Source organism: Hyla sarda, chromosome 13, assembly GCF_029499605.1.
Source record: "Hyla sarda isolate aHylSar1 chromosome 13, aHylSar1.hap1, whole genome shotgun sequence".
Classification (NCBI taxonomy): domain Eukaryota; kingdom Metazoa; phylum Chordata; class Amphibia; order Anura; family Hylidae; genus Hyla; species Hyla sarda.
In genome coordinates, this window is record NC_079201.1 from 18,320,831 (window position 1) to 18,343,480 (window position 22,650).

General features: G+C 44.0%; 2 protein-coding genes across 10 annotated transcripts in view; one reads left to right on the plus strand and one right to left on the minus strand.

Moving 5' to 3' along the window:
* Positions 1 to 19,762, plus strand: part of PPP1R16B (protein phosphatase 1 regulatory subunit 16B) — a 70,292-nt gene extending 50,530 nt beyond the window's left edge. Inside the window, exons 5-11 of the mRNA XM_056549635.1 lie at positions 2,032 to 2,135; positions 3,157 to 3,281; positions 5,473 to 5,598; positions 9,430 to 9,505; positions 12,232 to 12,361; positions 16,285 to 16,435; positions 18,425 to 19,762. Of these exons, the coding sequence (XP_056405610.1) occupies positions 2,032 to 2,135; positions 3,157 to 3,281; positions 5,473 to 5,598; positions 9,430 to 9,505; positions 12,232 to 12,361; positions 16,285 to 16,435; positions 18,425 to 18,919 (1,207 nt within the window). The 3' untranslated portion in view covers positions 18,920 to 19,762. The remainder of the gene's footprint in view (positions 1 to 2,031; positions 2,136 to 3,156; positions 3,282 to 5,472; positions 5,599 to 9,429; positions 9,506 to 12,231; positions 12,362 to 16,284; positions 16,436 to 18,424) is intronic.
* The window catches only part of ARHGAP40 (Rho GTPase activating protein 40), a 263,780-nt gene that overhangs the window by 202,989 nt on the left and 38,141 nt on the right, over positions 1 to 22,650 (minus strand). The gene's annotated exons all lie outside the window — the stretch shown is intronic.

Genomic DNA, 22,650 nt, shown 5'->3' on the forward strand with positions numbered 1-22,650 from the left:
TATCATGGAATAACGAGGCTCTCTGCGCGACCTTTAAAAAAGGCCTATCCACTCACATCAAGGATGTGCTGGCCGCACGAGAGATTCCTGCCAATCTGCAAGAACTCATCCATTTAGCTACCCGCATTGACATGCGTTTTTCTGAGCGACACCAAGAGCTCCGCCAGGAAAAAGACTTAGATCTCTGGGCACCTCTCCCACAGTATCCGTTGCAATCTACGCCTGGGCCTCCCGCCGAGGAGGCCATGCAAGTGGATAGGTCTCGCCTGACCCAGGAAGAGAGGAATCGCCGTAGGGAAGAAAATCTCTGTCTTTACTGTGCCAGTACCGAGCATTTCTTGGTGGATTGCCCTATCCGTCCTCCACGCACGCACCCAGCTCACGTCGGTGTGGCGTCTCTTGGTTCCAAGTCTGCTCCTCCACGTCTCACGGTGCCCGTGCGGATTTCTTCTTCAGCCAACTCCTCCTTCTCAGCCGTGGCCTGCTTGGACTCTGGTGCCTCTGGAAATTTTATTTTGGAGTCCTTTGTTAATAAATTCCGCATCCCGGTGACCCGTCTCTTCAAGCCGCTCTACATTTCCGCGGTCAACGGAGCCAGATTGGATTGCACCGTGCATTACCGCACAGAACCCCTCCTGATGTCTATCGGACCCCACCACGAAAGGATTGAGTTCTTCATTCTCCCCAACTGTGCCTCTGAGGTCCTCCTCGGTCTGCCATGGCTCCGGCTTCATTCCCCCACCCTTGATTGGACCACCGGGGAGATCAAGAACTGGGACTCTGCCTGCCACAGGAAGTGCCTCTCCCCCCCTCCCAGTCCCATCAGGCAAGCCTCTGTGTCCCCTCATGGCTCCCGTCCTTGTGTCTCCCTGCCCCGTGCCAAACTTCACCCTCTGCCCTCCCTCCCCATTCCAACTCCTGCTGTACTGCCTCCCGTTGAGGAAGCCCCCCATTCTTTCCCGGTGTCCTCATCCCAGGGGAGGCAGTTACCGGACAAAAAAAAGGGGAGACCTAAGGGGGGGGGTACTGTTACGCCTAGCGCTCCGGGTCCCCGCTCCTCCCCGGAGCGCTCACGGCGTCTTTTTCCCTGCAGCGCCCCGGTCAGTCCCGCTGACCGGGAGCGCTGCACTGTCATGGCCGTTGGGGATGCGATTCGCACAGCGGGACGCGCCCGCTCGCGAGTCGCATCCCAGGTCACTTACCCGTCCCGGTCCCCTGCTGTCATGTGCTGGCGCGCGCGGCTCCGCTCTCTAGGGCGCGCGCGCGCCAGCTCTCTGAGACTTAAAGGGCCAGTGCACCAATGATTGGTGCCTGGCCCAATTAGCTTAATTGGCTTCCACCTGCTCCCTGGCTATATCTGATCTCCTCCCTTGCACTCCCTTGCCGGATCTTGTTGCCTTGTGCCAGTGAAAGCGTTTAGTGTGTCCAAAGCCTGTGTTACCTGAACTTCTGCTATCCATCCTGACTACGAACCTTGCCGCCTGCCCCCGACCTACTGCTACGTCTGACCTTGCCTCTGCCTAGCCCTTCTGTCCCACGCCTTCTCAGCAGTCAGCGAGGTTGAGCCGTTGCTAGTGGATACGACCTGGTTGCTACTGCCGCAGCAAGACCATCCCGCTTTGCGGCGGGCTCTGGTGAAAACCAGTAGCCTCTTAGAACCGGTCCACTAGCACGGTCCACGCCAATCCCTCGCTGACACAGAGGATCCACTACCTGGAAGCCGAATCGTGACATCTGGTTTAGTATCACAATCCATAGGCCTTTCATTAAGGATAGTTACCCCCAGATTCAACAATTTAGTGGACCCCCTTCATGTCTTTTCGCAGGGCACGTAATCTTAGAGACCGGTTGGTCTCGGCGGACATCTCTGGTTCTATGGTACACAAAGATACATAACTATTCAAGCAAAAGGTTGTCCGGCCATGCTGGAAGTAATAGTTTTGCAACAGCTGGAGGCACACTGGTTGGGAAACACTGTCCCAGATTTTTTCTGTATCCATTTATTGAGTTCTAACTCTTTGATGTCTCCAGCGGTGCAGATCTGCTGGCGGTAAATGCCGATGGTAACATGGTGTACGACCTGTGCGAGGATCAAGCCACGCTGAACGTTATAGAGAACTGCATGACCTACAAAGGTGAGAGGAGACACAACCCCCCGGCCCTTCTTACTCTCTTAGTTAAAGGGGTACTCCCCTGGAAAACATTATTATTATTATTGTTATTATTATTTTATCAACTGGTGCCAGAAAGTTAAACAGATTTGTAAATTACTTGTATAAAAAAAATCTTAATCCTTCCAGTACATATAAGTTGCTGAATACTACAGAGGAAATTATTTTCTTTTTGGAACATAAAGCTCTCTGCTGACATCATGACCACAGTGCTCTCTGCTGACATCTCTGTCCATTTTAGGAACTGTCCAGAGTAGGAGAAAATCTCCATAGAAAACATATGCTGCTCTGGACAGTTCCTAAAATGGACAGAGATGTCAGCAGAGAGCACTGTGGTCATGATGTCAGCAGAGAGCTTTATGTTCCAAAAAGAAAATAATTTCCTCTGTAGTATTCAGCAACTTATATGTACTGGAAGGATTAAGATTTTTTTTATACAAGTAATTTACAAATGTGTTTCTGGCACCAGTTGATAAAAAAAAAAAAAAAAAGTTTTCCAACAGAGTACCCCTTTAAACAGATTTGTAAACTACTTCTACTTAAAAATCTTAATCCTTCCAGTACTTATCAGCTGCTGTATGCTCCACAGGAAGTTCTTTTCCTTTTCTGTCTGACCACAGTGCTCTCTGCTGACACCTCTGTCCATGCTAGGAACTATCCAGAGCAAGAGAAAATCCCCATAGCAAATCTCTCCTACTCTGGACCGTTCCTGACACGGACAGAGGTGTCAGCAGAGAGCACTGTGGTCAGACAAAAAGAAAATTCAAAAAGAAAAGAACTTCCTCTGGAGCATACAGCAGCTGATAAGTACTGGAAGGATTAAGATTTTTAAATAGAAGTAATTTACAAATCTGTTTAACTTTCTGGCACCAGTTTATTTTAAAAAAAATAAAAAATTTCCACCGGAGCACCCCTTTAATACGGGAATGTATCATTGGCTTCTGTTCACTTCTCTGACCTCCCTTGTCCACCTCTCTCTTTCCAGGCATCACACAAGAAATGGTTAATGAGGCTCGGCAGGCCCCGGAGCGTCACATGCTAAATGATGTCAGAGCGCTGGTAGCAGTCGGACAGGACCTGAACAGAACTGACAGCCAAGGGGCCACACTGGTGAGATACATAGCGTGGTCGTGGTGTGACTGGCGATCACATATCGTGGTCAGGAGCACCTGTTATGCCAGTGTTTCCCAACCAGGGTGCCTCAAGCTGGGAGTTGTAGTTTTGCAACAGCTGGAGGCACACTGGTTAGAAAACACTGGCATAACAGGTGCTCCTGACTACAATACAAGGAAAAACCCCTCTAGCTCAGTGTTATCCAACCAGTGTGCCTACAGCTGTTGCAAAACTACAACTCCCAGCATGCCCGGACAGCCAATGGCTGTCCGGGCATGCTGGGAGTTGTAGTTTTGCAACAGCTGTAGACACACTGGTTGGTAAACACTAATCTGTCGAGTGGAAGATACAGCCTATTGCTAAAAAGACAGTTTCTTTGCTGACAGGGAAGCTGCTGGGATTTTTGGTTGACCTCTTATCCCCTTAAAGGGGTTATCCAGGATTAGAAATACAGAGCTGATTTCTTCCAAAAACAGCTCCATCCCTGTCATCAGGTTGTGTGTGGTATTACTACTCAGTTCCATTGAAGTGAATGGAGCCAAGTTGTAATACCACACACAACCTGAAGACAGGGATGGAGCTGTTTTTGGAAGAAATTAGCTATTTTTCTTTATTCCTGGATAACCCCTTTAAAGGGGTACTCCACTGGAAAACATTTTTTTTTTTTTTAAATCAACTGGTGCCAGAAAGTTAAACAGATTTGAAAATTACTTCTATTAAAAAATCTTAATCCTTCCAGTACATATCAGCTGCTGTTATGCTCCACAGGAAGATCTTTTCTTTTTGAATTTCCTTTCTGTCTGACCACAGTGCTCTCTGCTGACACATCTGTCCATTTTAGGAACTTTCCAGAGCAGGGGATGTTTTCTATGGGGATTTGCTCCGACTCTGGACAGTTCCTAAAATGGACAGAGGTGTCAACAGAGAGCACTGTGGTCAGGCAGAAAGGAAATTCAAAAATAAAAGAACTTCCTGTGGATCATAACAGCAGCTGATAAGTACTAGAAGGATTAAGATTTTTTAATAAAAGTAATTTACATATCTGTTTAACTTTCTGGCACCAGTTGATTAAAAAAATGTTTCCCAGATGAGTACCCCTTTAAAAACGACAATAATCAGTATATATTAAGGATTTTTTTTTTATTTAAAAGGGTGGTCCCACAATTTCAAGTTATTCCTTATCCTCAGAAGAGAGGATAAATATTTGATCGCAAGGAGTCCACCTGCTTAGACCCTCGATGATCTTAAAGGGGTACTCCAGTGAAAAACTTTTTTTTTTTTTAAATCAATGGTGCCAGAAAGTTAAACAGATTTGTAAATTACTTCTATTAAAAATCTTAATCCTTCCTGTACTTATTAGCTGCTGAATACTACAGCGGAAATTCTTTTCTTTTTGAAACACTCTCTGTCCATTTTAGGAACTGTCCTGAACAGCGTATGTTTGCTATGGGGATTTCCTTTTTTACTCTGGACAGTTCCTAAAATGGACAGATATTTCAGCAGAGAGCACTGTGCTCATGATGTCAGCAGAGAGCTCTGTGTTTCAAAAATAAAAGAATTTCCGCTGTAGTATTCAGCAGCTAATAAGTACAGGAAGGATTAAGATTTTTTTTATAGAAGTAATTTACAAATCTGTTTAACTTTCTGGCACCAGTTGATTTAAAAAAAAAAAAGTTTTTCACCGGAGTACCCCTTTAAGAATGGGGACTCGAGTCTACAGTCAGAATGGAGTGGTGGGATACGCATGTGTGTCACCGCTCTCTTCATTTTCTATGGAAGCTGTGGAGATAGCTGAATGCTGTACTCAGTCATCTTTGGCAGCTCCTATAGTGATTAAATGGATCGGGTGGGATTCATGGGTGTTTTACAGTAAAAATGTATATACCGTAAGACACCTGACAGGTCAGTGCTAAAGTACTGGGGGAAATCAGGGCTTGGCTCAGGGATCAGATATTCCCCCTAACCCAGATTATTAATGCCGGCAAAATCTGGGGGAGCTGGCTGGTTGCACCCTAGGCAGCCGCCTAACTTTCCTAGTGGCTGCGCCGGCCCTGCTGACGGCCCAGCTATCCTCCAGTCCAAAAAAAACCTCTATGTCATCTTGGTGTCACTGGGGTTAAGGTGTGGTGTGATCATATTGGATCTTGTCACTGTATATGTATTTACTATGGATTCTCTGTTGCCACAGCTCCACGTTGCTGCCTCGAGGGGTTTTGCAGAAGTGGCAGAGACACTGCTTGAAAATGGGGCTTGTGTGGACTTGAAGGATCCAGACATGTGGGAACCTCTTCATGCTGCTGCTTTTTGGGGACAGGTAAGGATTGTAGAGACTATGGCTGACATTTATTATTGTCTTTAAACTGTTTTTTTGTGTCTAGAAAAGGCACAAAAAAGGCGCAAAACTACACTAGCCCAGACTTAGCTTATCTTTTTAGTGTATGTGAAGAGAGAAATTTCAGAAATTGTGACATGCACAAAATTTATGTAGAAAAATGCTTCACTTACACCTACAATGATAAATGCTTCACTTACACCTACAATGATAAATGCTTCACTTACACCTACAATGATAAATGCTTCACTTACACCTACAATGATAAATGCTTCACTTACACCTACAATGATAAATGCTTCACTTACACCTACAATGGTAAATGCTTCACTTACACCTACAATGGTAAATGCTTCACTTACACCTACAATGATAAATGCTTCACTTACACCTACACTGATAAATGCCGGCCTATGACTTATGTTCCTGAGAAAGACTTCCTGAAACCAATCCATCCCACTCCCATCATTTCGAGTCCGTGCTCCAGTGTTAGGCTCTAGTCCATGTATCACCATAATCAGGAAGATGTATCACCACGAAGAGACCAATCTAGGGGGAGATTTATCAAAACCCATAGCAACCAATCAGATTTCTTCTTAAATTTTTAACAAGGCCTCTGAAAAAAGAAAGAAGCGATCTGATTGGTTGCTATGGGCAACTGGGCAACTTTTTGATAAATCTTCCCCCTTGTGTATTCTAATGACATGGCAGCACTGGTTGAGGCTGTCCCATTGGGACTTTCCAATACAAACACATTAGATTAATGTTGATGAAAATTATTGCATCCAAAACGCTTGTTCATTGGAGGAAATTGAATAATATTTGATTATTTTAGCCAGCCGGTTACCAATTGGTATTGTTTTGGAAGAAGTTGGCCATGTTGGACAAGGTTCTGTTGCACGATTGGATCATAAATGTCAATGATCAGAATTCTCCCAAATAATGGTTCATTCATGTTATTAACCATGTATGGCCAGTCCGAACAACTGCAGTGACCAATATGGACTAAGATTTATATGCATGTAGCCTGCAAAATTATAGTTCATCAGATGATTGTTCTTAAAGGGGTTCTCTGGTGGAAAACTTTTTTTTTTTTTTAAATCAACTGGTGACAGAAAGTTTAATAGATTAGTAAATTACTTCTATTAAAACAAATCTTAATCCTTCCAGTACTTCTTAGCGGCTGTATATTACAGAGGAAATGCTTTTCTTTTTGGATTTCTCTTCTGTCACAACCACAGTTCTCTCTGCTGATCTCTGCTGTCCATTTTAGGAACTGTCCAGAGCAGGAGAAAATCCCCTTAGCCAATATATGCTGCTCTGGATAGTTCCTAAAATGGACAGCAGAGGTCAGCAGAGAGCAGTGTGGTCGTGACAGAAGAGAAATCCAAAAAGAAAAGCATTTCCTTTGTAGTATACAGCCCCTAAAAAGTACTGGAAGGATTAAGATTTTTTAATATAAGTAATTTACAAATCTGTTTAACTTTCTGGCACCAGTTGATTTAAAAAAAAAAAAAAAAAAAGTTTTCCACCGGAGTACCCCTTTAAAGTGTCCGATGAATTTGGCTACCTTTAGAGGGACCCTTTTTGATGGGTCAACCTATATATATATTTATCAACATCATTTTGTTTCTTTCTGGTCAAGATTGTGGAGGCTGCAGTGATGGTTCTGGACCTTCTGGAAGTTTCTCCCATCCGTACATAGGATCTTTGGAGCTCAACCAGAGTGACCATTGGGTCCTTGGTCATCCCTTTTACCAAGGCCCTTCTACCCCGATTCCTTAGTTTGGTGGGGCGGCAGCTCTAGAAGCAGTCCTGTTTGTTCCAAACTTCTTCCATTTAGGAATAATGGAGACCACTGTGATCTTGGGAACTTTCAGTGCAGCAGATTTACTATGTACCCTTCGCCAGATCTGTGCCTCTTTCTGAGCTCTACAGGCACTTCTTTTTACCTCATGGCTTGGTGTTTGCTCTGATATACATTGTCAGGCTGTCCGACCTTACAGACAGGGCTGTGTCTTTCCAAATCCTGTGCGATCATCTGAATTTACCAAAGGTGACTCCGAGCAAGAAACATCTAAGAGATGATCAAGGGAAATGGAGGCCCCCAGAGCTAAATTTCAAGTGTCAGAGCAAAGAGTCTGAATACTTATGGCTATTGTTATCCAACCAGTGTGTCTCCAGCTGTTGCAAAACTACAACTTCCAGCATGCCCAGACAGCCTTTGGCTGAATACTTATGGCTATTGTTTTCCAACCAGGGTGCCTCTAGCTGTTGCAAAACTACAACTTCCAGCATGCCCAGGCAGCCTTCGGCTGAATACTTATGGCCATTATTTTCCAGCCAGGGTGCCTCCAGCTGTTGCAAAACTACAACTTCCAGCATGCCAAGACAGCCTTCGGCTGAATACTTATGGCCATTATTTTCCAGCCAGGGTGTCTCCAGCTGTTGCAAAACTACAACTTCCAGCATGCCCAGACAGCCTACGGCTGAATACTTATGGCTATTGTTTTCCAACCAGGGTGGCTCCAGCTGTTGCAAAACTACAACTTCCAGCATGCCCAGACAGCCTTCGGCTGTCTGGGCATGCTGGGAGTTGTAGTTTTGCAACAACTGGAGGTTCACTGGTTGGATAACACCACCCTACAGGTTTCCTCCACAGGGTTTTTTCCCCTCTTCTGTGTGCTGGAGGATGGCTGTTTGTGCGGCTGGTTATCTGGACATGCTGGAAGTTGTAGTTTTCAACAGCTGGAGACACCCTGGTGGGAAAAAATTGGACTTGAGGATAGGAGTAAGAAGTATGACTTTGCAGAGTCACTGCTATTTTAGATTTTTTACTAGTTGCAGGACTGGCACCAGAATACCAGGAAGCGAAGGCTTTGCTTTCAGAACCGAATAAACTTTCGAAGTCCATCTTTGTTCACCCTGTGGTCCTAATAGAACAGCAGCCTAAAGAGTTAACATATTTTATACTGGTTTGTAGATGACAGCCTTTGGCTGTCCGGGCATGCTGGGAGTTTTAGTTTTGCAACAGCTGCAGGCACCCTAGTTGGATAACATTGCCATAGAAGTTTCCTCCACAGGGTTTTTTCCCCATCTTCCCTGTGCTGGAGGATGACTGTTTGTGCGGCTGGTTATCCGGACATGCTGGGAGTTGTAGTTTTTTAACAGCTGGAGACACCCTGGTGGGAAAACATTGGTTTTGAGGATAGGAGTAAGAAGTATGACTTTGCAGAGTCACTGTTATTTTAGATTATTTGCTAGTCGCAGGACTGTCACCAGAATACCAGGAAGCGAAGGCTTTGCTTTCAGAACCGAATAAACTTTCGAAGTCCATCTTTGTTCACCCTGTGGTCCTAATAGAACAACGGCCTAAAGAGTTAACATACTTTATCCTGGTTTGTAGATGACAGCCTTTGGCTGTCCGGGCATGCTGGGAGTTGTAGTTTTGCAACATCTGGAGGCAGCCTAGTTGGATAACACTGCCCACTGGATTTTTTCGCTGTTTTGCGTGCTGGAGGATGACTGTGCCGTTGGTTGTCAGGACATGCTGGGAGTTGTAGTTTTGCATCAGCTGGAAGTTGTAGTTTTGCATCAGCTAGAAGCATCCTGGTTGGGAAACACTGGACTAGAGGATAGGAGTCTTTAGTCTGTGACCCAGATATTCGTAAATCAGCTCGTATCTTCTGAGAGCTGGAAAGGCAACTGATAAGGAACGATTCCAATAAGGACATGCTGTATTTATAGAAATATGAAATTTCCACGTTTTCCTCCAGTATGACTGACCTAATTCCTTTCTAATTCCTTTTGCAGATCTACGTGGCTGAGATTTTAGTGTCACATGGGGCCAGTTTGAGCAGTAAAACTTCTTTGGATGAAACTCCTCTTGGTGAGTTTGTTCTTTTGAATACAACCTATGGCTAGGTTTACACGACCAAAAGTTTGCAATTCTGCTTAAAGGGGTACTCCGGTGGAAAAAATATTAATCCTTCCAGTACTTTTTAGGGGTTGTATACTACAGAGGAAATGCTTTTCTTTTTGGATTTCTCTTCTGTCACGACCACAGTGCTCTCTGCTGACCTCTGCTGTCCATTTTAGGAACTGTCCAGAGTAGGAGAAAATCCAAAAGGACACGTGCCCCTAGTGAAGTAAAGTTTAACAGTTGTATTCCAGAGAGAGTATAAGAATCCCACTCACCATGTTGTGTTGCGCTGAGAGCACAACATCTCTTTTCGAATGTAGAGTGGGTATCAATGGTCCTGCAGCTCGCAATCCTCCCGGTCACTGGGATCAGTCGTCAGTGATAAAAGGTGCACATAAGTAAAAAACTGATATTTTTCTGCAGCGCTGGACCAAATGGATGAAGAGAGACCACGCTCTTGGTAACAAACAAATTGACATTTATTATAGCACATGCAACGCGTTTCAAGCCTGTAATGGGCCCATTACGAGCTTGAATGTGCTATAATAAAGGCCAATTTGTTGGTTACCAAGAGCGTGGTCTCTCTTCATCCATTTGGTCCAGCGCTGCAGAAAAATATCAGTTTTTTTTTACTTTTGTGCACCTAAAATGTGGTCATGACCGAAGAGAAATCCAAAAAGAAAAGAATTTCCTCTGTAGTATACAGCCCCTAAAATGTACTGGAAGGATTAAGATTTTTTAATAGAAGTCATTTACAAATCTGTTTAACTTTCTGGCACCAGTTGATTTAAAAAAAAAAAAGTACCCCTTCAAATTCCAAATGTTTGCAGAATTCTGGCAGAATTTCAGCAGAATTTATAGAATTCTGCCAAAATTCAAAGCCCCATTAAGTTCAATAGGATTCCGCCAACAATTCTGCAAAATTTAAAGACAGGTCTGCAGAATTTTCATGGCGGATGGAATTGTAGTTGGGGTGACCTAATGGTGAGTTGCAAATTAAACGCCAGAAACAGGGTGATAGAATGAACAGTCTCTTTATATCAGTCAACAAAAGCATAGGGGTTGCAATACTTGGCAGTGGTTAGCTGGAGCGGGTGAACATTCTTTGGGGTATACGGTATGTTGTGAAAAGGTGGTGCCCCACTATCCTGCTTTGCGCAAGCCTTTCTAGGTTCCTGAATACAGTCCATAGTCCTTTCTTCAAAGGGGTACTCCGGTGGAAAACATTTTTTTTATATATCAACTGGTGCCAGAAAGTTAAACAGATTTGTAAATTACTTCTATTAAAAAATATTTACCCTTCCAGTACTTTTTAGCAGCTATATTCTACAGAGGAAATTCTTTTCTTTTTGAATTAATTTTTTTGTCTTTTCCACAGTGCTCTCTGCTGACACCTCTGTCCATGTCAGGAACTGTCCAGAGCAACATAGGTTTGCAATGGGGATTTTCTCCTGCTCTAGACAGTTCCTTATACGGACAGAGGTGTCAGCAGAGAGCACTGTGGACAAGACAAAAAAAGGAATTCAAAAAGAAAAGAATTTCCTCTGTAGCATACAGCTGCTAAAAAGTACTGGAAGGGTAAAGATTTTTTAATAGAAGTAATTTACAAATCTGTTTAACTTTCTGGCACCAGTTGATTAAAAAAAAATAATAATAATTTCCACCGGAATACCCCTTTAATAATAGGGTTTGTGCTAGTTGACTCCTAGGGGGTTCAAAGATGTAAAGTACTCAAAATTGATTTTCAGATATGCTCTCTGTGGGATGCAGGAAACATAGGGTGTAGCTCAAAAGCCACAAGGATAGTAGGTCTGGCCTAAAGCCCTGTGGGGTCCTAGAACATTAATGGAGTTCTTTAATTCACCTCTATCAGTTTCCTTCTCTATTCTTCTTAGATCTGAAGACAGCAGGCTTTCATTGGGCTAAATATTCCTCAATTTGGCTTTACCTCAAAGTGCATCTAGAGTTCTAGGCATACTTCCTAAAACAGAGAGTGTTTGAGCACTCCTCTTACCTCCTAAACTGGCTAATCTTCCTCTCTCAGGGGAGAGAAGAGTGGGCTTAAAGGGGTACTCCACTGCTCAGCGTTTGTAACAAACTGCTCCGAATGCTAGAGCCGGCATCATGAGCTTGTGACGTCCTAGCCCCGCCCCTCATGATGTCACATCTCGCCACCTCAATGCAAGTCTACGGGAGGGGGCGTGACGGCCGTCACGCCCCTTCCCACAAACTTGCATTGAGGGGGCGGGGAGTAACGTCATGAGGGGGCGGGGCTATGGCGTCACGAGCTCATAATGCCGGCTCCAGCGTTCGGAGCAGTTTGTTCCAAACGCTGAGCAGCGGAGTACCCCTTTAAGCAAGGACCTCCCATCTTCTGGAAAGTTTCCCATGTTAGTCAATGGGCTCTATTTATAAAGTATATGGGCTCTCCTGCTCACAGCCAGTATAAGACACCACTAAAAGATGGCAGCATAACACAACAGGCAAACAGCATAAAATACCTTAAAGTAAGCAAACATCTTACAGGTTAACAGCATCCGACAACCAATAAACAATATCAAAATATAACATGTAGTGGGACACTGCACAATTCACATATTTAGATGAATCTTATAGGTTTTGTCAGAACTTAGTGGTTGTGTCCATTCTTTACTGTCCTCTCACATATATATGTCTCTGTTATTTGTCCCCAGATCTCTGTGAGGATGAGGAGCTCCGCTCTTTGCTCCTAGAGCTGAAGCACAAACATGACCTCATCATGAAATCTCAGCAGAAAAACAAGTCTTCTCTGAGCCGCAGAAGCTCGAGCACTGGGAGTCATGGGTCAGTATGAATGCGTTGCTTGGTTTTTATGTATAAGCCTACTTCATATGACAACTTCCCCTCCAACACATTACTTAAAGGGGTATTCCAGGAATCAAAAAATAGACTTTTTTTCTTTCAAAGACCTCTTGCTGTTTGTCTCCAGTTTGGGTGTGGTTCTACAGCTCAGTTCCATTGAAGTGAATGGAGCCAAGTTGTAATACCAGACCCAAAGTGGAGACAAGGAGGGGGCTGTCTTAGAAAGAAAAAAGGCCTATTTTTTTTATTCCTGGAATACCCCTTTAACCTCGTAAACTGTACCTCAGTTACCTTAAAAGGGTACTCAGTTCCCTTGCTTTCGGAGCTCCGCTCCCCAGCGTCCGGAAGTTATTGTTCCGAACGATGTATGTGCAGGCTTCCGTCATGTGTGCGCCCCTTCCCTTAGACTTTCGTTGAGGTGACGGGCGTGATGTCACGAGGGGGCAGGCGTGAAGCCACGAGGGGTGGCCCTGAACACGGAAGCCCGCACACACATTGTTCGGAACAATAACTTCCGGACGCTGGGGAGCGGAGCTCCGAAAGCAAGGGAACGGAGTACCCCTTTAATACCATCCTTAGTGACCATATACAATAGATAGCTGTTGACTGGATCATGCAGCCATTTCTTCTGACCTCCCAGACACATACATGCTTTCAGGTCTTCATTGTTGACTGTAGGGGAGAACCAGCTGATCGGTGAGCGTCTGACTACTAAGACCCCCAATGATCATGGGAACATGAGGATAAATTGTCTACCAAGTGGATGGAGCGGCAACATGCTCCATTGAATTTTAATAGGAATTCTGAACATTTCCAAGTGCTAAACTTGACTATGTTCAGAAAGTGAATAGATCGGTGGCCAAGCAGAGCCAGAGGTCCCTCCGTTTTTATGATTGGTGGGGGTCCCAGTGGTCAGACCTCTACTAATCAGCTGGAGCTTCAAAGGGGCACTCGGCCTCTAGACATCTTAACCCCTATCCGGCCGCTGGGACCCCTGTGATCTCCGGCGTTCTGAACATTATGTTCAAAACTTTGGGTTCGGGCGCCTGTGGTCATAACGCCACCCCCCCTCCATTCATGACTATCTTTAAGCTGAAGATTTCAGAACAAAGTTTCTGAATGACTCGTTTATGGCTGGTCTGTAAAAGCTGTTGTGATGTCCCAGTACAGGACATGGTCCTGTACTACCTTAGGTCCTGTCAGGTTGAGTGCCTCAGTGACCTGGGGGCTCCCCTGCAAGGTCTCCCCCTGTTGGTTTTATAAAGGTGTGTGTGTGTCACTTTAATGCATAGACAGGATCCCTATGTATAGATAGTCTGAAGGACCTGTGGGAGGTCTTAGGGACCTGTGTGTAAGCTGTCACATGTTATGTTATGCAGTCACATGATTTGTTGAGAGCACCAGCTTAACCTATGACCCGCAGCTTGACCAATGTGCTTTAGTCCAGCCCCCCACTCTATAAAGGGGTGGCCTTTACTATTCACTCTCTTAGCACTTATCACCAGCTACTTTACTGAGCTCAGCTACCAGAGAACTCAGGGCAAGTGATCAGCATCTGGAAGGCCACAAAGCTACAGTCATTACAGTAAGTCTCAAGTCTATGTCTGCTGTCACTGAAACTAGTCAAGTCCTGCACATAGTCAAGTCAAGTCTAATTACAAGTCAAGTTAACTACAAGTATATTGGTCCAGCAGGCTGCGAGGTCCTCTGGGTCCTGGCCACCTCACTGGGAAATCTGGCCTTAGCTGTGAAGACAATTACACCTGTCTTCCACTCAGTAAAGCCTCCGTTTAACCGTAACTGGTTGTGGACTCTCATTTCACTGCTAGCAATTGGGAAAGCAGAGAATCGGGGCGTGTGGTGTTCCAGAACCTGAAAACCACACTGGCATCAAGAACACTAGGGGCTAATACCATCCAGCCCCCTGGGGTTAATACCATCTTTTCCCACACACCTACACTGCCACACCTGTGGTCCCACCATTTACCCGGTGGTTCACCACACTGTCATTCTGGTTTACAATACTGTATGTAAGACAATGCAACCATCGGCAGATCAAATTTTTCTTGTTCTCTGACCTGGCTGGGCATCCATTGATGGTAAGAAGTTTGTGTCCAATGACACGTCAACTCCAAGTACTGTGCTACGCCCTACAACCGCCTAGAAAATCTAACATGACAGTTACCTGGATGTACCATGTGTCTCTTAGGCTCATATGTGCCACAGAAAAGATGACAACAGTCATTAGAAGATCTGTAATCTCTACTGTATGGCTGGTGTAAAGCCCAAATTGTTTGGGGGCAACATAATAAGGTATACCCAAATTTTATGATGATAACTAAATGGTTATAGCTGTGAAACCCAACATGACCTGTTGGGTTTCACAGCTATAACCATTTAGTTATCATCATAAAATTTGGGTATACTTTATTATGGTGCCCCAAATGGTGCTGGGAGTTGTAGTTTTGCAACATCATCTGGAGGTCCACAGTTTGGAGACCAGTGCTCTACACCAACAGAACTTACTGTATACGAGACTTTGTGTTTTCTGCACAACAATGCCTTGGGCAGCTAAGCTCTTGGACAGATGCTTCATTTATGATTTGTTATGGTAAACTAAAAAAGCAATATACTGTAGGTGAAGGCCGGTCAGACTCTCAATAGCCTCATTCAGTCAGTTATTTTTATTCTCAGACTAACAATATGTCATTATATAATTGTCTGGAAAAAGGTGCAAAAACAAATAAAACCGGCATCCTGTTGTGATAGGACACAGCTGCTAAGCCAAGCAGTTAATCACAGTATATACATGAGAACGAGCATAGAAGAGCGTAAGGTGCTGGCTTGCATCAAGATCAAAAAGTGCGTCTCATGGAAGACCTACTGTGCATAGTGTAAAACACTTAGGAAGCGATGAAAATACTATATTGTCACATGATGGTCTTGTTGGATCTAAAATGTCTACTTTATAGTTCTCTGACCCCTGTAGACATTATGGCAGACACTGATCACGAAAATGGAGGGCAGTAGTCCCCTAATAAATGGAGCGACCGTGCGCTTGCTTGGCCACCACTTCATTTATTCTTAATAGGTCTTCTGAACTCGAATGTTAGAAAGTCCATTAGACTTAGAATAGAGCAGTGGCCGAGCATGACCGATGCCAATTCTTTCACCTTTGTACTTGTAATTTTGTGATGCCAACCTCCACGATTAGCTAGTGTACGGCCTAGGAGTAATGGGGTCCTGCTTAAGGGTTAATTCCCTTCACATTTTGTGCCTCGTAGAGAGCAAGACCCTATGCAACCCAATGTCCCAAATGGAGTTACCTAGTGACTCTATTTGGGTAATTTTTCAACCATTTCCGAGTTTTGGCTGGAATTGAAAACTGCCTAAGACCACGTTGTGCCAAAAGTTAGATACGATGGGCAAATTACCAGAATGGTGTCGCTAGGTGACTCCATTTGGGTCCCTGGATTGAATGGGCCCTGCATGCTTCTTGCCCAGATACGTCGGCCAGTGATTTTGCAGCGGCATGTGCCGGATCTGTGCCATGTAGGCACTAACCTGGTGTGAATGCACCTTGAGCCAGCTCTGTCAGGTTTCCTATACTCCCCTATGTGATGGCAGCAAAGGATAGAGGGGGAGCGACTTGGTTATATAAAGTTTTATGTGATTTGATTATGTATATTACTATTTAGACACTACCAGGTCTGGCGGCCCTGCCCATTTGTATACAGGAAAGCTGTCAATCACTTTGCATGGGTGGGATAAACAGGACTCACAGGCTTTTTCTATGAGTCCTGGCATTCTCTACCAGTTAATCTCTCTGTATATCTATCAAATATCACACTCAATTACAATACACCTCTCATCGTAGCTGTCTGACAGTCTTTTTTCTCTTTCAGGAAGGTGGTACGACGCGCAAGCTTGTCGGAGAGAACGAACATGTACAGGCGGGAGTATGAGAAGGAGGCTGTGGTGTGGCAGTGCCTCGTCTCTGTGGGTGATACAGAGGGCACTCAGGACGAAGAAGAAGGCAGTCCGGACATGCAAAGGGTGAGTTCTGAGCCTAACGGAAGAATGGAGGAAGTGGAAATTGAAGGTTCCTATACCAGCTGCTATAGTGGGAGCAATATACAACCGGGCACCATGGCTGCAATAAAATATTATAGCAGTTAGATAGTAAGTACTTGTGGCGTATTGTAGTCACCCAGAAGGATGATTGTTTGCTGGGCAAAGTAACCTTAAAAAAAACATAGAAAATGCTAAGGTAAGAAAGACTTATTATACTATGTGCATAGTCACTGTAGTGAAAAAACAATCTGAAAGCAAATTATTAGGAAACTGATATTATTGCCATTAATGTAAAATACATCTAAAATAAAGACACAGTGAAGCCATCGCCATTTAAAGGGAATCTGCCAGCTCTATATCATGCTCAGAAATCAAGTCAAGGAGGTGTTGCTGAACTGCAGCATGCAAGCCTTCTCCCTCCCCCACCCCTTCCTTCACTGCATGATTGACATACAGGGTACAGCTTCCAGCATTATTCTCTCAACATCAATCAGATAAGACGGAGAGGGATGGAGGAGGGAAAAGGCATGCATGCTGCAGCTTAGCACTCCCCTCTTTGAAACTTAAGTTCTGAGTACGCTAGAGAACCGGCAGATTGCTTTTTTTTGTCAAGGAGTAAAAAAGCAGGTTTTTTTTTTTTCTTCCAAACACAGTGCCACGTATGTCCAGAGGTTATATGTGGTATTGCAGCTCAGCTCCATCCTCCAACAGAAGTGGTGTGCAATAACATTCACAATGAGCAAGCCAAATTTTACACTGTTTCTGGACAACTCCTTTAAATGGGCACTCTCATTAAAACTAATTTTTACTTTTGCACTCCTTATGGTAAATGAAAAATCTTTCTAATGTACTTTGTTTAAAAAAATGAAGTTTTCTATGTTTTATTTGTCTTTAAAAAAGCTGCCACTAGCTGTCTCCCTACTAGTCCACAGCACATTTCCCCCCATCTCTTGCACAGACATTGGACTGCTGCTGGCCTGGCAGAAGACCAAAATCAGGAAATGCAGTCTGGAGTGGTGAGGGGTGTGTGCAGCCTTATCCAATCATAGCTAATCTTACACACTGAAATGTTCTGGGCTGTATGTAGCAGAGTAAGGGAGGGAGTTCTCCCCTGTATGGCTTCAGATGATGTCACACCTGCTGGGGAACGCCCCTTCCCAGTCTGTGAATCTGACTGAGACTGGACAGAAAATACAGAGCAATATTAGGGTAGAAAACTAAAAATAATAAAAATAAAGGCAGGGGGTGGTTTATCATGATGGGGGCAGTGAACTGGGAGGATTTTAAAATCTAACAAGATCATGAGTGGTTTTCTTTAATAGTCATTAGTAGAGCATTAAAGTTTATTCTGGCAATCCCCAATTTTTTATGTTTAGCTCTGGGTGCTTTAAAAAAAAAAAAAAAAAAAAAAAAAAAAAAAAAAGAACCTTACTCACCTGCCCTGATCCCCCACTGCTGCTGTTCCAACAAATCCCAGTCCCATCTGCTCTCTGCTTGTTCCTCTTACTTCGAACAGGAATTGCACCCTCAGCACTGACTGAGGCTGGTTACCACTGCAGTCATTGATTGAGCAGAGAGTTCCTGTGGGGACCACATGTCTACAAAAGCAGAAACAAGGAGAGAGCAGCAGGAACCAGGAGCTGTCAGAACAGCAGCAGTGGGAGATCAGGGCAGGTGAGTATTGTTGCTGCCAAACCTATGCACCGATTGACTGCACCCTAAGAATATATGTTGATACTAAAATGTTTTTTGGGGGGCAAAATTTATTGATGACCAATCCTCAGGATACAATGTCTGCCTACAGCTTTGTTTTACAATGTATGACGGTGCCACAGCTGATTGGTGGATGCCGATCTGATATTAATGACATATTCTGAGGAAAGTCCAAAAATGAAATTTGCCTAGAAGAAGGAAGCTAAAACTGATGAGGAGACTGAAAACCATCATTTTTCATATATCTCTTCTTTACAGAGGGATTCTATGGATCTTAACCTGTCATCTCCCGAGACTTTTCCAGAGACTTTTCCAGAACCTTTTCCCGAAACCCCATATCGGAATGGGTACTGCTCTCCACTACCTCCTTTCTATTGTTCCCAAACTATTACTGATTCTCCAGTACCCACCCCAATAACCAATGGTAACACCAACCACGCATTTTCCTCGTATTCCCAAAGTCCTCTATGGGGTGGAATCCTGGACCAGGCACCTCTTACCCTTTCGGAGCTAAAAAGGCAGAGGATGGCAGCCAAGCAAGGGCGGTACCTCACCAGAAGTACTAGTGAATTGCTCGGATCTGGTAGTATAGATTACTCTAGTGACCCTGGAACCCCACCATGGTGCTCTAATGGGACCCCAGTATACTACACACCAACCAGCGGGGATCCTCCTATTCTACGGCTAAAGTCTCCCAATGAAGATGACGGACAGGAAGCGGGCAGGATCTTGCGTTGTTGTCGGTTGTCGTAACTGCAGAGTGTAGCCTATGGGTTATAGGCAAAGCATGGGTCTTGTGTATACATTCAGATCTGTGTAGATATTTATATACAAATATATGAACTGTACATATATTGAGTTATGTATACGGGATTATGTAGATCTGTATATAATGGACATTATAAACGTGTACATAGATTGTAGTCATTCCTACCTGAAAAGCTCTGCGCAAAAGGCGTATGGGCAGCCATTGACTAAAATGGGCCAAAAGCCATACTGTTTCCGAAAAAGCCTGGTCAAGACTACCACTTAGTTCTAGTGATCAGTCGGACCCCCTCCTATTGGTCATTAATGGCATATCCTAGAAATACGCCATTGATGTCTGTATTGATCATATGTAAATATTGTGTACAGATTGAGAAATATTTATAGAGCTAAATGCACATTGGTCTATATATTGAGTTGTATATAAAGGGAAAAAAGGACGTACGGTATGTATTCAAAATAATATGATATATGCAGAACAAGGAGCATTATGGGTGATAAAGCTGTAGAGGTGCAATCCAAGATGGCGGTGCCAGTGGCTACTTGATCCAGATGATGGTGAAGTTGAGTCCTCCTCTACATGTATCTCGCACAGAAGCGGATGTGATCATGACAGCAGATGTGACTCCCAGTTGTAGTTGTGCAGTGAGTTAGAGACTGTGATGTGCGTGGACTCCAGCGTGTCTCAGGAATGACAGTGTATTGGAGGATAAACTCACGTTCTCTCTTACTGTTCTCTCGGTTTGTACTCTCAAAATATAAAAGTTTTCAGCCTGAATTTAATATATCCTGCATCATTTCCTTTTGTAATAAAGTTGGTTTTAACAAAGAGATCTGTGTGTTGATTTTTAGCCGATGTCCCGGATTTTGCATATGCTTCCTCTGGACACAGATACAGTAAGGTAGAATGGCAGATCTGTCAGCTCCCTGCTCCATCCTTCCATCATAGGCTGCAGGCACTTCAGGCTGGCAGCCTATGAGCTGCTGGGATATGACATCACATTAGGTCACATTATTACTATATGTGCACTATTACAATGTGGGGTCACAGGAGGCATTATTACTGTATGGGCACAGGGGGCACTATTACTATATGAGGTCATAGGGGACACTATTACTATATGGGGTCAAAGTAGACATTATAACTGTATGAGGCACAAGGGACACTATTACTATATGAGGTCATAGGGGACACTATTACTGTATGAGGTCAAAGTAGACATTATAACTGTATGAGGCACAAGGGACACTATTACTATATGAGGTCATAGGGGACACTATTACTATACGGAGGCACTATTACTATATGAGGTCACAGTAGACATTATAACTGTATGGGGCACAAGGGACACTATTATATGAGGTCATAGGAGGCATTATTACTATATGAGGTCACAGTAGACATTATAACTGTATGGGGCACAAGGGACACTATTATATGAGGTCATAGGAGGCATTATTACTATATGAGGTCACAGCAGACATTATAACTGTATGAGGCACATGGGACACTATTATTATATGAGGTCATATCAGGCATTATTACTATATGAGGTCACAGTAGACATTATAACTGTAAGGGGCACAAGGGAGACTATTACTATATGAGGTCATAGGAGGCATTATGACTATATGAGGTCACAGTAGACATTATAACTGTATGAGGCACAAGGGACACTATTACTATATGAGGTCATAGGGGACACTATTACTATACGGAGGCACTATTACTATATGAGGTCACAGTAGACATCATAACTGTATGGGGCACAAGGGACACTATTATATGAGGTCATAGGAGGAATTATTACTATATGAGGTCACAGTAGACATTATAACTGTAAGGGGCACAAGGGACACTATTACTATATGAGGTCATAGGAGGCATTATAACTATATGAGGTCACAGTAGACATTATAACTGTAAGGAGCACAAGGGATGATATTACTCTATGAGGTCATAGGAGGCATTATGACTATATAAGGTCACAGTAGACATTGTAACTGTATGGGGCACAAGAGGCACTATTACTATTTGAGGTCATAGGAGACATTATTACTACATGGGGCACTATTAGTAAATGGGGTCACAGGAGGCATAACGGTATGAGAAACAGGAGGCACTATTACTATATGAGGGCACTGGGGAATATTATCACTGCATAAAAGCACAGGGGGCATTATTACTGTATAGGGGCATTTTACAGGGGCACATGGGGCATTATTTATGAGTGGAAGCATTTTATTATGAATATGCTTCAGGTAGGGACATTATCAGTGAGTGGGGGGCACAGCTCCTACCTCAGATCTTTTTAGGACCTAGCAATACCCCTGTAAAAAGTGGCTTTATTTGGTAAAGCTTTGCTCATAAAGCAAAACACAAGAGGGGATTTTTGGTTGGTACAGCGGGGAACAGAGCTTTGTTATACCAGCAACGGCGCAGGAGTAAGGAAGGTAAAGGACGGTTCTTTTTTTTAAAATTTTATTTACCCCCGCCCCCGAACTGCCAATCAAGATAAATTCCCCTTGATGCCTGCGCAGGGAATTGGCTATGTTTGCATATGTAACTATATGACCCAAGTGTGCGCACTGTATCCATATAACACAATATGGCCATATCCATGCCTCATTCTGCACAGCATATACCATCGATCCCAACACAAGGCCGGGTGCTGTAATAGCAGGAGCTCTCAGTAATGGAAGGCGGCTGTCATACATAGGCAGCTCGCATGTAATGCCCCGTCGTACAGATCGCCTGAAGACACTTGTCAGACCACCATGTGCATACTGTCCAATTATAGAGGTGCCATTCACATTTTAGCCTCTGGGCCCCACCAGCAGCCGCTATTATTCAGTATGTGTGTATATGTATATATATATATATATATATATATATATATATATACATACAATATCTTCATATAAAGACGTCCATCCGGCTGAATACAAACATGATATGAATGAGAATGAAGCCTTTTTCAACCAGTGTGCCTCCAACTGTTTCAAAACTACAACTCCCAGCATGCCGGGAGTTGTAGTTTTGCAACAGCTGAAGGCTGGTTGGATAATACCGCCCTAGAGGTTTCCTCTTCTACAGGTTTCTTTTTCCTCCTCTGTGTGCTAGAGGATGACTCTTTGCGTCGTTGGCTGTCCGGGCATGCTGGGAGTTGTAGTTTTGCAACAGCTGGAGGCACCCTGTTGATGGTGAAGTTGGGTAACAAAATGTCTGCACACACAGGGGAGGTTAATAAAATAAAAACTGTAAATATTCGGTCTACCCCTGCCCCCCCCCCCCCCCCCGCCTTAGGGCAATTTCATAAGCATAGCAGTGCAGATCTGTTACAAATAGGGTATACTCACATGGCATAAAATGTGCGCACATTTGAATAATCCAGCGGGCGCCAGGACCGCTCGGAAATGTGCCTTTGCATTTCTGAGAAAATTCAGCAGAAAGAATAGACAACAACAATAAACAACTCTATGCATTCCGCGGCCACCGGTATCGGGAAACATCTGCCGCGGAAATTCTGCCGTGTGCACAGTGCAGCGGTGGAATTTCCGTGCGGAATATTCCGGCCGAAATCCACGCAGGCATTCCGCTGTGTGAATATACCCATACCTGCGCAGTACCATGGATCGCTCCCTATACACAGAATGTGGTAGAATGAATCCCAAATCCTTTACCCGGATGGATGTTATCACACTATGGAGCGCTTTTT